This window comes from Halyomorpha halys, unplaced genomic scaffold (assembly GCF_000696795.3).
Source record: "Halyomorpha halys isolate HHAL.00 unplaced genomic scaffold, Hhal_1.1 Scaffold126.1, whole genome shotgun sequence".
Lineage (NCBI taxonomy): Eukaryota > Metazoa > Arthropoda > Insecta > Hemiptera > Pentatomidae > Halyomorpha > Halyomorpha halys.
The window spans coordinates 297,086-313,686 of NW_027112074.1; the positions used below are offsets into that span (position 1 = coordinate 297,086).

A 16,601-nucleotide genomic window follows, 5' to 3' on the forward strand; every position below is an offset into this window, starting at 1 on the left:
GAGCTGTTTATGATTTTGTGATAGATCACGGCCAACTTGAACCTTAAAATGACGGTTAGAGAGAAATTGTTTTATTATGTTTGTTATGTTTTCTATTCACTTCTTTTGTCTAACTTAATTTCATATTTTGTTTCTTTATCTAATATTATGGTTACATATTTCATTAGGTACACATATTTTCATTCTTTCAATTTTATTCTTTCTTTCCATAATTTTAATTTCTAAATTATTAATAAATTAAAATATTCATACTCCTTTGCATCACATAACTTCTAAGTTTTATTTTATTTCCTTAATTATCTCATTTTTACTTACTTATTCAATCACCTATATATTTATTTTAGTTTCCACTTCTTTCATCACTTTATTTTTATTAATTTCATTCTGTACAATTATTTACTTTATGTCATTCTGTTTATATATTTTTTTTGTATTCATTGGTTGTTATCTTGTTCTTTGTTCTTAGCCCTGATGAAGGCTAGAAATTCTAGCCGAAACATTGGCACTATTAAATAAGTTATTTCAACTTATTTGTGTTATTTATTGACCGCACCCGCTGTGTTATATTTTCTCCTCATATATTTTATCCACGGTAAACTATCTCTCATCATTAAAAAATATTATCTGTTTTCTTTAACATTTAAATATTTTTACATGCATACATGTTATATGCATTATTTTAATATTGATTATAAAAATTAACTAATAATTACATTTTTTTTTTGTAATAGTTTTATGTAATATGTTCGTTCTACATTGAACTCCGGTATGCTGGTAGAGAAATTTCAGCCAAGATTGAACATATAGGAAAGTAGAGGGGCGCATATATCATAGAATTGCCTAATGGTCCGTATAGTTGAAACATCGGCCTCTATTAGTTGAGAACAGATAAACTTGATCTGATGCTTACCGAAAAATAAGTGCAAGTTGGGATCCAATCTGGTAAAAAGGAGAGATCGGAATGGCTGCCATAGTCACGGGCAACTGCACCTCAGCGAGCTACATTTTTCTTTGGAGGTCAACAAAAGTTCAGAAACATTAAGAGAGAAAAATAAAAAAATAAATAATTCTTTCTTAACGAGTTATTAATCCCCGTAATAATTTAAGTTTTGTAATAATGCATCTGATATTGTTTTGTATAAATTAAAAGAAAAAGTATATATATTTTTGATTTAAAAATATATTCAGAAGCACTAATCAATTTTGTTATACCATTTTACAAAGTATAATCTTTTTTTTTTTTTTTTTATTAAATTGTATTTATTTTATTATTTTTCACATAAACTACAAGAATGCTGCCAAATAAAGTTGGTTGCTACAACACACAGTATACTAATCTATCTTACAAGAAAATATAAAAAACAATATAAACGAGGCATAATATTTACAATTAATTAATTAGTATTATACATTTTTTTAATAACCGAATTTCATTAAATCTTTATTCTGTTTTTGTAATTATTTTTTCTTCCATTGTATTTTTTTCCTTTTTTTTTATTAACACTTTATATAAAACAACTAGTGGGAAGTATGGACAGTTTTAATCACTCTCTTCCTCTTCCTTTCCCTCTTTTCCTCCCCATTCCTACTTCCTTTCTCTTTCTTTCAACATAATATTTATTTATTCTATCTTTAATTTATTATCAAATAATTGCTATCATTTAATGATATAATTTTAAATTTCATACTGATATAACCTAGAAATGAACATGGGACTTATATCACGTGTTCATTTCTAGGTTGAATAAATCTTAATTTATACAGTGCCCGCTATAGACCACTAGAGAGGCTCGTAAATAGGTTTCTTAATGTCAAGTGTATATACTGAATTCACAATGGGTTTCTTCATTCAAGTTTATTCAATTGTTTTTAAAGTTTGTGTCTTTTAGATTTTCTAAAAAAAAGTTGCACTAGAAGCACTGCCTCTAATTTTTTATTTTATTTTTCTTTACTTATCTTTTTAAATTGTTCACAAACGTCGATTTATTATTTCAATACGAAAGCTACTTAAAATAAATCTTGTTTAGAAATTTTTATCATAGATATTCGTTGAGATAAAAAAAATCCAACGTTGAAAATAATTGACCTATTGAACGGTCTTATCATTAACATTACACATTTAATTTTGAGAAAATAAATAATTTAAAATTTATATAATAAAATTAAAAGTAATAATTATGAAAATTCTTTTACCTTTTCCTGATTGAAATATTTTTCCCAGTCCTTTCTATTAGTTAAATTTAATGTCATTTACACAGAATGTACTGACCATTTTTAGTAATTATTTTAAAATAGCAAGATTTAGCCCTTAAATAAATATATCAGCCATTTATAATCTACATTTTATTAAAGTTATAAACACTTATTCATCGTCAATTAAAATTCATATTTAAACGAAAACTGGTTAAAAGAGAGAAATAGGACTGAATTTATGTTACCTCTTTCTACCTAAAAGAGCTTACAGAAAAAATCACTCTAAAAAAAAATATTCCTTTTACAAGAACTTATAAATTTCTAGAATTAAAAATGTTTGACCTGGCTCTGTCACATTATCAAAGGTTCTTTCGCTCAGAGCTGAATAATTTTCTATTTCATTTCTGTTATTACTTTACATTCAATTTTTGCTAATACAGGTTAGAAGCTCTTACTTCTGTTGTCATATGTATCAAATTCATTGATGGGCTGAAAGTCTGTGCAAACCCACTCTTCCGAGAGATTTCCCCTAAACCAAGACCTGGGAGGTGAACACTGTCCCCTTGGTCGACGTGCTGGTCGAGGGATGGGTTTCAGTCTCAGGCTAAACCCGAATAACCAATCAGCAGCAGAAGAGAGGTCCTTCACCACTCATGACCACACAGGCGGCGAGTAAGTGCCACAATGCGCACCCGTATACAGCGTATCCCACCACTTACCTTAAAATTCCCTTTAGGCGATACAAGGATCTACGTATTGAAGCTTACGTATTTATATTTGACTTATGTATTATTTAGCTTCAGATAATGATAAAAGGAGGAAGAAAAAAAAATTGAATTTGTTCTTTATTCATTTGAATACAATTTTAAATTCAACATTTTGACATGTCTGTTATTTTGTCATCACCATATCTGTCTATAATAGAAGTACCGGGAAGAGGGAAAAAAATACATATAGATGATGCATTATATAATAGATATCATTGTCCATTCTGTTGATTGTTGTTGTTGCTTCCTCCAGAGGCAGCAGCCGCAGACTGGCCTGGGCCGAGGAGGGCCACAGGTTGCGGCACGGCGGACGGCACCACTCCCGGCGGCAGTCCTGTTACACCGGGAACGAGGTCCTCCTCGTCATCGGCGTCACCTGCCTCCTCAACTTCGCCTTCGTCCTGGTGGTCATGGCCTGCGTCCACTACTGCAGCAGCTCGCACAAGCCGGATTTGTCTCCGAGGTAACTTTTTTTTCTATCATAGTTTATATATATTCATGTTTTACTGAAGTCATAGTGAAAACAAGTGCAACAAGCTTATAATAGTAAATTTATCGGATGATTCAAATTTATGGACTCTTACTGTTTGAGGAACTACCAATTAATAGCATACCAATGACAGTTGTATTTGGAAAAATACAGAGGCTTTTCAAAGTATTTCAAGGGACGGTTATCAGAAATGGATTAGATAGCAGGGATAGAAACTAATTGGGAAGAGTGGAAATAGAATTGATAGCTGAATGATACGTATTTACTAGATAACATGACACAGTATGCACGATTGAAGATTTTATATTATTAGAAGGATTGCATATGGGAATAATTTTAAGAATTTATCGGAATCCCGGAATGCTCAATATAGCAATATATCTGATTACAATGTTGTTATATTTTAATTTAGTAATACCGAACCTATTTTAATTTAGTAATATTGAAATTAGTCTAGTTTTGATTCCTAACAATCTTTTTAAATTATATTTTATTTTTTATAAAGTGACGAAATTTTATTTCGATTTTGATAATGATTTTTTGAGAATTTTTATAAAAAAATTAGAGATACATATGGAAACAGATAAAATACCAGTGGGATCCTTAGGCTTGGGAACAACCCTGAAACTTTGAAATGTCAAATAAAAAAAATTAATTCGCCATAGAGGTTTTTGCACGTAATTTATTAAATGTAATAAATTTGAAATGTAGTAAGATAATTTCAATCTATCTATATCAATCCTTAATAAAAATTATTTTAGTCATATTGTAATACAGGCCTGGAAAGGGCGTGAGTTCGGGTTCGAGTCCTATCTGGTACAGTTAAGATTCATTTTTCTGCGATTCCAAGATTCGATCTTGAAACTCTTTCTCTGGTTAATACGAGGCGGAAACCTAAACCTTGTTTGATACGATCACGAAGAATGTACCCAACCAGCAGTTCACGTGTTATTATTTACCCGATTTATCTCGTCTCGGGAAACGGACTATAGTGATCTTTTTTGTCAACCTCTAATGCCTATCAAGGTTGACAAAAAGGATCACCCGTTCATAATCCGTTCCCTGTACATTCTTCGTGATCGTAATTCTTCGTAAACCAAAGTTGACTCAATACATTAGTTATTTTATTATCTTCTCCGACTCTACTTCAGATTCTCATGTAACAGAAATATCGATTAGACATATAAAATGTTACTTCTATATTAGTAATAGATTATTACTAATAAAACGCTCGAAAATATACTTATAATTGTCAGTTTTTCCAGAATTAAATAAATACTTCTGTGATTTTAAAAATTCCTATACCGTAAAAAGGAGTGAGATTTAGATATTTAGAGTTTTTCATTTTGTTTTTATTCTATTTCTATATTTACTAAGGTTAGATATATAATACAGCTTTGTATTTTTGAGCAAAAAAAATGTTATCAAGTGAGTTGAGATTGTGCTACCTCTTTTTGTCCTTTATATTATTCCTTTGAATATTTCCAGTTAGATTTGGCTCATTTATTTATTACAAAATCTTTCTCAAAAATTAACAAATTTATTAGGTACATATTCTATCATCTTACTTTCCTAAACAACGACAAAAAACCACTATATCTTCCTTTTCAATAATTTGATTGCTAATTGCTCTAATTCAAGTGCGGGAGCTTACTGAATCAGACACTGTGTTGCTTTATCCTGGTTCTAGGTTCAAGTCCGGCTGTGATAGATGATTATTTTTTATGTTATATCAGTAGTTGGACCCATGGGTGAGGAGACTCTCCTGAAGCAAAACCAGGCTCTTTAATGCTGGGGATGTTTGATTTTTTACCAAATCTCTCCTTGGTCTAGAAACAGTACTTCCTTTCCAAGTACAAAACCTAGTTGTAGTAGAAGATTTTCTTTCTAACTTAAGTACCTACTTATTGAGTTATGCACATTTAGAAACTATTGCACTAAAAACAATATTCACTGATACTAGATACCTACCACCATCCTAAATTCCTATTCAGAAGGCAGTTGTTGTGAATAGATTAGTAGCGACTGTCATGTAATTAGCAGGTGTGGGGGATAGAGAACGGCTCTTGTGCCCCCCCCCCCCTAACTCTCCAGTTCTCTTGTCAACCTAAATGAAAGCGATTAATCTTAACCGGCGAATTAATCCTGTTTAATAGATCTTCCTGTAGTTCTCTACTTCTATTAAATCCAGCTATAGTATTGATCTTTAGCGTAGTTTTGAAAATGTATGGGTTATTTTATGATAACAATAAAAGGTGGTAAATTATAGAAAGCTATCCACGAGACCCATTCTCAAATAATAATACTTTTTACACCACTATTATTTTTAACTTTTTTGTTGTAACTTTTAGAAACTTAATTAAATGCCCACATTCATTTAAAAGTACCGATGAAGGTCCAACTGAAATAGTTGCAATAAAGTCATTTTATTGTTTTACTTTAAATTTAAAAAAAGTAGTAGTCATTTTTCAGTTTTACGAGCCCCAATTTTTGTAGCAAATGAAAGGTATGCATTGGTGCAGCTCACTTTAATTTTTTTTTTAATATAATAAGGCAATGCACAGCGATGGTGATGTTTGCCTGTGCATACTAACGATCTCTCGGGAACATTCCTAATAAATATCATTATATCTATACTAGAATATATTAGCTCATTACATAGCAATAGTTAATATGAAAAATATATATAAATAAAATAAAAATGAGAAAAAATATATTTTTATTCGATAACGGTGACTGACATCCATTGATGTAGCTAAATCATATTAGTTATATGTATTCTTACATATTTGTTTTCTTAAGGTAATTAAATATTTCCGGAATGTGGAAGCTGTTATTGTTTAATAAATTTACCAAATGATACGGTAATCCAGTGTCCATCAAATGCCTGCAGTCTTTCAGTATGTGGGTCAACAGTTAGTGGCACGTTACCCTGTATATATGATGGTCTAGATAGTTATTTTTTTTAATTTTGTAACTATTCATTAGTAATTTGGACCTACATTAAATTGGCTAGATAGATTTTTTTTTAACTGTCTACATTTCTAAACATAAAAGACCAATTCCGACGAAAATACTTGCTATTATTAACAATATATCAATTGTTGATCAGTATTAAATATGACATAGAACAGAACTCCCGAAATCAAGACTCTCTCTTAGCTCGAATGCTAATATCTACATTTTCATTTTTCAGTTATACACTTTAAATATTTCAAATGATTAATACTTTGTTTATTATTATTAATCCATAAAATTTTGTTATTTAATTACAAATTCGTTTCCTCCCGTAAGCATCCTAATATATATGTCTAAAATAACGCTCTTGAACATAAGTGAATTTTCAAAAGAAAATAATTTCTACAAAATACTAATTCTGTGTACTTGAAAAAGAAGATCAGAAATGAAAGCAGTATGTTTTCTCTAAATATTTCTTTGTTCAAAATAATATTTATTTTTTTAGTTAAATAATTTTTGTTATGCTCGGGGATGTGGTTAAAAATTTTCACTAAAAATAATCATTCTGACCGTTTATAAGTTTTTTTTTTTTTTTTTTTTATGGCTAGCTGCTAAGTCTAGAACCCAGCGCAAACTGTAATCTAACTTAAAGTTCACAATGAAGTTCACCTCCCCCATCGTCCCACTATTCTGTTGTCTCTTCCACTAGCTCCTACTTTTCCAAATCGCTAAGCTCGTGATGATGAATATTCTGGATAAAGTTGTTTGAATTGTTTGAAATTATTTATATTGAGTGCACTCAGTTTATTCTGTAATTAATTATCAAGTTAAATATATATATTTTTTTATTGAAACTCTTTGGTGTCAAAAATTTCAAAAACCTATTTCAGACAGTGACGCTTGGGATTTTTCAAGAACAATTCGTTTCTATTACTTTTATGAATATTTTTTAAAACAAATTACACCTTGAAATGTCCATTGCATTAAAACAAACAGAATACCGCTGACTTACTGAAAAAAATAATAGAATTATTTTCTCTACAGGACCTTAAATATTCAAGACATCTAAATGAGATTTTTTTTACATAAGCGAACTCCATCTCTGTAACAGTTTTATTCCGGAACTAAATTGAAATTTAGCTAAAAAAAAAAAAAATTAAAAATTCAATTTTTTTCTATTTATTTTAATCTTGTGAAGAGGGAACGTGTTATGACGTAATTTAAATACCACTTAACAGCTAATAATAGAACTAATTAATTGGGACTAATTAGCATTAGAATTAACCATTGTAAATACAACGTTAACTAATTTTAAATGTAACAAGATAACATAATCATGAGAGATAGATGACTTATACGAGGAAAAGATGGTTGGGGGTGCGGTAAAAATATAACACAAATAAGTTGAAGTAACTTGTTTAATTGTGCCAACGTTTCGGCCAGAATATCTAGCCTTCATCAGGGCTAAGAACAGAACAATATAACAACCAATGAATACAGAAAATAAAATATAAACAGAATGACATAAAGTAAATAATTGTATAGAATGGAATTAATAAAATAAAGTGATGAAAGAAGTGGAAAATATAATGTACGCGCACAAAATAATTTTAATTTTATAAAACATTTTCGCCGTTAGTAAAGCTGAGCGTTATTGCCATAAAAAGATAATATCACTGACAAGAAATAATAATAAATAATTAACAATATTACAATTATGTTTATTCACATATATTAAAGCAATTTTTTTTTAATTTGTATATGGTCATACAAATCATTTCCTAACTTATTCCTAATAAAAATACATTTTGTTTTCTTTTTTTTCCACGCTAACACACTTGGATAATGTAATCAGTGAATCGTATGTATAAACATGTAAGTAAAAATTAATAAGCTCCCGAATTTTGATAATTATTTCAATAGTCTGTTAATATTCACCGAGTCTAAACGTAAAGAAAAATGGAATTATGTTGAATGTTCTGATTAAATAATTTAAACATTTTTTTCTTTGATAATTGTAATTTCAAACGCAAGGGTTTAAATTATTTGGAGCACCAAAGCACGTTCTCATAATTCTGGAAAGTGGCCCTTCGGAGTGACACCTTGCTGGACTCCAGCCAACTAACTATCTTCAGGGTTGGACCTAATGATTCTAGCCTTGGAGGATTAAATTTAGGAAAAATTTATTATCATTAAAGTTTGGTACCTGCGATATTACCTTTGAAGCATCGCTCATAGTTAGCTTATGCAATGGTTTCATGTTTCTTTAACTGTAAAAAATTGGAAATATTAAAATTCATAATTATGCATTTTACTCGAAATAATTTAAATTTAATTATTTGTTACATATAAATTACGCCTAGATCAAGAATAAAGGATTATAAAAAAAAAAATTTCAGATACAAATAAAATCTCTATGCCACAAGATATCTCATATCTTCTAACGTTATCTTTTCAAAATTCTCTTGTATTCATAAGATTTTTTTATTCATTCTATTCGTAATCTTATTAATTTTTTAACTATGCAAAGCCCGCAATACAGCAGGCATGATGTCAATCCTTGCTACTATCACTATTATTATTAGTTATATTTAATTTATAATTTTGACAACAAGTTAATTTTAGACATTCATCAGTAAATGTTCATTGTTTTAGCGTGGCAGTAGCTTTATTGCACCTACATGTAGTACCAACTATCACACAGTTGTTACAATGGCTGTGACATTGCGATAATTTTAAACTTTTTCCGTTTGATATACTGTGTCTACAGTATTCATAGATTTTAAACATCAGTTCAGAAATTTAGTTATTTTGGCAAACGTTATTGTTATAAGCAGGAGATGAGAGAAAATAAAAACAAAGATGACTTCTGAGAAATAATGTTTTATGTAGCAATATTTAACTGGAAGAATAACAGTTCATTCGTCTACTGCTGTGGTGCAAGCTATTATGGACTTGGGAAGACCATTGATTTCGTCAGATGGAAACAAGATTTTTAAATGACTGTTTCCCAATGAGGTATTTGGCCCGATATGCGATGCTGGAGCATGGAGAATCATATCGAATTCTAGGCACTGGGAATTTTGTGAGCTGCCAGATTCAGCGACGATGAAATTGACTACGCTGGTTGTTGGGGTATGCTCACCTCATGGATTCACAACGATTGCCAAGGTGAATGCTCTTTGGCAAGTGAGATGGAAATCGAAGCCAATTTCCTCGACTATGCATGCCGGGTGGCTTGGAGCTGGAAGAGGCAGATGAGTGTGTGATGGAGTATCGAAAGTCACTTCGTGATGTCATATTGTTGAAATCTCTAAAGGCTTATTTTATTTTTTGAATTCTATAGATAAAACCAAAAAATGAATAAATAGAATATAATTAGAGATGAAAATTCAGATCTCGTCTGCTTTCTCTTAATTGACGATAGTTATAATTTTTTTATTGAATCGGTGATGTGATGAACCCTCAGTCAAAGGTACAAATTACGGAATGAATCCAATATAATCTTTGAAAAAAAAAATTTTTTTTGTATACAAAGAAATATTTTATTCCTTCGTTTGTTCTTTATTCTAACCCAAAGAACATACATTCATTCAGAGAGAGGGTGGGGAAGGGAGGAGGGAGGGAGAGAGAGATAATTTAATTACAAATTTTAATTTAATAATACTTTAAAATAAATTGAAAATTATTAATTCCAAGATCGATTGTACTAAACTCTAAAGATTAAAAACAAAAATTCCTAAGTACTCACCATCTAATCAGAGAATGATGGCTTATTTTCAAGACGTTGAATTGTATTCTAAATAGACTAGTGACTAACGGAGTTAATACAAAATGCCATTAAGGAATTTACTTTCTCTTAGACTCTCAGCTTTTATGGAAAGCGAATTAAGCATCTTATTCTATTAAAGTATTGTATACTTTAATTAATTAATAATATTAGTTTAAATTCAATATTTATATAACATAACGACAAAAGTACTATAGTATACAATATTTAATACATAACCAATGACATAATTAAACAAAGATGCTAGTACAGTATAACTACGCTTATTAGGATTTCCAGTATCGTATACGCAGTGAGTAAATATATATGAGAAAAAATTAGAACTTGCAGTCGCTTACAATTCAACATATACAATACTAAATGAACGTATATGTTATCAATAAACTAATTCACGGAGGCCTCTGGGATGAGTACAAATAAATTTAATATTTGAAAGCCTTTGGACGTCAATGTTTATTGTGAAATGTATTAGGTTCCATTTTTGGAGGTTTCTCCTTTGAGTCCCTTTTGTCTCTACTTGGTCAAAAAGTAGATTGTAGTTACCTCGCCTTCCTTTTCTAGCACCCACAACTTTTAAGGACTGGTCCCTCTTAGGCTTGTTACCAGCTAGATCAAGAGGCCAGTGCTCTCTGTTTGCGTAACTTTTTTGCTTTATTATATCTGAAGACTGGTCCCCTCCAGCTTTGAGGTAAGTTCGAAAGACTGATGCCCTGTCAGTTATTCTCCCCCCCTTTCTATCACCCTAGCTTTTGTATCTTAATACCTTGTTATACTTGTATATTTCAATGAACAAGTAATATTGAGGGCTTCTGAGAGTTTATATTAATCCACCCTCATTTCTGGTCTATAGGTTATAATTATTTCATTTTTTAATACTGTAGCGATCAGCTATCACCGCTCTAGTTACTAAAACCGTTGTGGACCAGCATGGCGAAACCGAACTGCCGAGAAGTGAACCACCCTTCAGCTAAACTATCGTCACATATTAATTTTTAGCAACTGTGTAAATACTTTAATTTTACTTGTACATAACCATTTATTATATTTCTGTATTTCTAAATAAGTATTATCTGAATCAATAAAGATCCTTCCTTACCTTTACCACCACATCCTTACCCAGGCCTAGTCATAGCACTGGTGGCGTGCACTGCTTGATATAGAATGGATAATGAATCAATAAAGATTAAAATAGGATCTCCTGATCCACTAAAACCTAATGTCTTATATGTGTCTCGATGAGGTTTTTAAGCCGAGAAGTACCTAGCATAAAATTGACAAACCACGTCAATCCGCCTTACGGATTCACCTCCTTAGGAGCCTGCGAGTTATAATGCTCTTAATAATAAGCTGATAAGTATATTCTACTGATATTTTGAGGGAAATAAATTTTGTTATTATTACACTCTGCCTTCTCAGGATCTTTCTTTCTTCCTTTACCCTCTGTCTTTTCGCCCGAATACCTGTAGAACTGGCGAATCTCTCGTCTGTAATTGAATACATTACAGAGGGTAGTATCTGTTCCTGTAAAGACCTAAAGGGTAAAGCCTGTAAAGCCTTAAGGGTTTTCATCTTGCGAGGATTTAAGGCGCATACCCTTAAAATTCGCCAATTCACCTCTTATTCAGCATATATTTACCTTACATACTCTGTGGAGGCCCTCCAAAGTAGAGTAGCTCACCTCTTAAATTTGTGTGAGGACTGGCTATAAACATTACCTCCATAATACGTTATGAAGATCTACCCTGACTTGACCAAGATCAAGTTATGAGTTGCGCAATGAAGCTTATCATGCCATTTATCTAGACCAGTAGTTTTCAACTTCTTTATTGCGGCGTAATCCTTTAGGCTGAAGGAGGTAATAGCAGAACCCTTTTGGTTGAAGTGAGAAAATCGTGGAATCTCTACATTATCATCTGATTCAAATAAAAAGTAATATATACAAATCTACATAACAACAGAAAATCCGAGAGGTACAGGTTTAAAGCTGTGTTGAGTAGAAGTGAAATGGCCCATTCCTAAATTATTTCGCACAACCCCGGTTAGGAATCACTGATCTGGTTCATGGCTCACGTGGCCATCCCACCATAATTGCATATATTTGTTTCTTCACTATTCTCGATGAGGGTATTAATTTGGAGCGGGGAATTAATGATCTAACACCTTACCTGTTTTGTAGAAATGTAGGAAAGATTGTGATAACATTTATGTTTTGTGGTTATTAAGAGTTTGGAACAGGTACACTCATTTCGTGCCGCCGGTACCACTCCTCTTCCCCCCGCCCAGTGATGGCCTGACATCCTTATTCCCGCAATTAACATAAAGCCTCCATTATCTCTCTTCTGCCTGTGCTTTATTATCCCTGGAGTGGATCTTAACTGCGGCTCTCCATTAAGTCTAGTCACCTGTCCGTCCCAATAGCAAAGTCGTCTATTTTATTTTAAAACTTTATTGTCAACATAAGTACAGGGTAGGAAAAATATTCTGGGACGAATTTACTCAAGAATAACATTTTATTAAGAAGAAAAAAACTAAGTCAGTTCTGACAAAATGACCTATAACAATAAAATAGTATTAAATTAATACAATCATAAAACGTTGATTGAAATACTCAAATTTCAACATTTTTCAAAAAAAAAAAATTATCAGTAACCTATAACTATTGGTTACTAATCAACAGTTTTTTCTGCAATTTTTGTTGCCTTTTTTGACCAACAATCTGACTACCTTCCTTCAATCAACACACACGATCAACTAATAATCTTACAATCTTAACAGTTATAGAATCAATAGGGGTATGATATTGTGGTAAATGTAAAATGTTTTACCTTGTTAAATGTTAGAAGTATAGCATTGTGAGTAGCCCTATTTAAAGTCACGTTAAATGGTAAATGCATAAGAGCTCCTAGCGAATTTTCTGAGCAACTTCTTTAGTACCCTTTCCTTCCAAAACTTCATGTTATTGTTTACTTCTAAGTGTTGATTACGGTAATTTATTACAACATGCCTAAAATATTGAAAAGTAGAAGTGTAAAAGTTTGACTACTGATTGTCTTTTTTAAAAAGTCCAAAACACAAGACAAAAGAAAAACAAAACACAAACTACGAGTAAGTAACCTAACACGACAATAAATAAAACGGTGACAAGCTCATCTGGTCTGTTTCGTGACGTCACTCTCCATTTAACAGACCTAGTAAAAGACCCTCAGCCATGTTACATGTTATATCGTTTTAACATGGTAAAAGAAGGAAATATTTCTCCAAATAACATAAGTTTTTCCATTTAACATGTTAAACTATTAGTTTAGTATTAGTAATGTAAAAACTGAATACCCCAAATATTGAAAGTAATAAGAAACTGTTGAGAATCATCCTGTCAACTGAAAGATTCATAAATGATGAATTTTTTTTTTTTAATTCGTTTACTTTCTTCCTGTAACGCGGAGGTGGTGGACACAAATAAAATCTTTTTTACTGTTTTATTAGTTACGGTTAAATAACATAAAACGTTCTTACTATAGTGTGAACAAACAACACAAGTTCATAAAAAAAGCCTGGTGGCAACTACCAACTGGCGTTACAAACCGGCTTACAATCGATTTATTCACCGTTTGCCACAGAGCAACATGTATACAATAAAAAATGAATTTTTACATCACACCTTAATACTTCCGGTTATATACGTCAATATATTTCTTATTGACTTATTTCCAGAAATGTGTTTTCAACATGTATACAATATATTTCCTCATATCTCCTTAAATTAATATCAGATGCTTTCAATCTTCATCCTTTCATCAGATTTTAAGATTAGTATTCTATTTTTTATTTAAAACATTAAACGTCAAGATTTTTCTTAAGATTGAAAAGTTTAATCGACATAATCTATTAATGTTCCTCTAAATTTAAAAAGGTTTATTTTTAATTCATAATTATACATATTTTATTTTCAATCTTAATGATGAAAAATCTTAATCATGTATCCATTAATAATTATCTGAAATTTAAATTTGGTAATTTTTTTGAACTTATATTAACATTATAATATCTTATGTATTAGGGATTCATCATCATATGAGGTATTCGGTCATATAACATGCTAACTGAAATTTTTTATGGATTGAACTTTTTGGCATCACCGGTTGATTTCATAACATGTAAAAATATTTTCCTCATATCTCCTTAAATTAATATCAGATCCTTTCATTGTTTATTTTTATTCATTTTTCACTAACAATAAAAAGTTTATATGGTTCATTATTTCAAATAAACAAAATTAAAGGGACTTTAGAGGTAGGTTTTTTAAAATTTGTTTTAAAGGTTTTTTAGATTTTTTAAAACCAAACTATTTCAATGAAGATAAGAACTATCTATTGTTAAAGAACATTTAATTATACATTGATATGCCGAATTTAATTTAAATAAATTTTATGAATTGGTACTTCATCATGTCTGTCAGTTTTATCGAAAAAGTTGCTGTTATAACCGAAGCACATACACGCCTTGACTATGTATTTAGTTATAGTCATTTGAGCTCTGTAAAAACGTGCATGCCTGACTAAAACTCGAAGTCGAAATTTTTAATGATCGCGATACTTCCCCTCACTATATATTTCAAAAAGTAAAGAAACAGAAATCATGTAATGTACATATTAATACTAATACTCTATGAGAAGTGATATACGATATTCATTAAAAACGTAAGTAATGAAACTAGAGAATTAGAACTTAATACATGATTAATCAGCGTCTGATGTGATCTTATTACTTTATCGCCTTTATGCGATACCTGGAGAGGCTGTCAGTTGTGGAAGGACTTGAAGCAGGGGCCGGATCCTGGTTTGTCTTTTATTTTGCTGAAGCCCCATGGAATGAAAACTTGACCCCCTTCCCTTCTGGTTAGAATAGGTTGGTTACCTGTTATAACCCCTCCCTCTCCCCCTCCCCATTTATCAGTATTGACCATGGAGGTAAAAAAAAAAGAAAGAGATCGTGACTTGGAAGAGTCTGACAAATAGTACAAGATCCCAAGAAGAGAAAAAGGCAGTTATCTCACCCCAATTTTTGATTACTTAAATGAAAACTATGTATAATTACTAGTCAAAATTGATGAGTCTGCCAAGTATAGGTAGAGGGAATAAAAAATGGTGGCTGTTTCAAAGCGATAAGAAAAACTAATTTTTCATTCGGAGCTCTATATCTTAAAAAGAAGGAACAACACAAGAAAACCTAAGAGAACGTCATTTAAAGAAGAGTAAATTTGCTAAAATATGAGCCCTAATAGAGTTATTTACGTTCAATAGTTCTCGAGATGTAGCTTTTTAAAAAGCAACATTACATAACAAGAAATTAACATTTTGAGAATTGATTTTGGAAAATATCATAAAAACTACTACTCTTAAGAAGATAAACTACTTTATAGTAAACTTACGTCTTATAGGTCCTGAAATATATTTTTTCATAAATTAAAAGTTTCGTCTGAATAACTAGAAATCAAAATTTGGTGAATTTATTTTGTCGAATATCATGAAAACTATTGCTCCTACGAAGATAAACATATACTACTTTATGGTCCATTAAACTAGCTTTAATTTGAGTGCTAATAGACATCTGTACATCACATAGTTCCTGAGATATAGATTTCTCAAAATAAATTAACTAACTACTAATCTTTCAATAGATTTTTCAGAAATTTTGCTTTTGAAAGCTATATCTCCAGAACTATTGGACATAAATAGCTCTTTTAGGGATAATATTTCAGTAAATTTATTCTTCTTTAAATAATGTTCTCTTAGATTTTCTAGTGTAGTTGGTAGTTTTTAAGATATAGAGCTCTGAATGAAAAATTTATGTTTTTTTAAGGTTTTGAAACAGGAGCCATTTTTTATTCCCCCTACCTATACTTGGCAGATTCATCAATTTTGACTAGTAATTATGCATAGTTTTCATTGAAGTAATCAAAAATTGGGGTGAGATAACTGCCTTTTTTTCTTCCTGTCTCTTGTACTAAAACAGACTCATAACAAAATTTTGTTAAACTAAAATGATGAACAGTGAGAAAGCTCTAATGTGCTTGGCAGATGTTTTGAGTTTTTCAAGTATTGCCAATTTTAATTTTATTGCATCATATTATGACCATGTACTTTCAGTTCAAAATGCTGGTATTAACATCAAAATTATTTTGTTCATTCAGTTTTTGTAATCTTTTTTCAACAATTTTAAATTTTATTGAAACTTACATTTTTGGATTAGTTGCTGCTTTTCTTTCATTCCTAAACTTTAATCAAGTGACAACTTAGAGAGTAGTAGGTCCCTTGGGTTAGGTTATAGCTCCCTAAGGGCTAAGAATATCAAACCAGCTAAAATCGATATTGGTCCTTGTTTTGAATAATTAGGCAATGTTCTG

The 16,601-nt window shown here is 30.8% G+C and overlaps 1 protein-coding gene across 1 annotated transcript in view; it reads left to right on the forward strand.

Annotated features, from left to right (window-relative positions):
- Nucleotides 1–16,601, forward strand: part of LOC136796394 (uncharacterized) — a 315,963-nt gene that overhangs the window by 293,948 nt on the left and 5,414 nt on the right. The window contains exon 4 of the mRNA XM_067050019.1: nucleotides 3,214–3,423. Within this exon, the coding sequence (XP_066906120.1) occupies nucleotides 3,214–3,423 (210 nt within the window). The remainder of the gene's footprint in view (nucleotides 1–3,213; nucleotides 3,424–16,601) is intronic.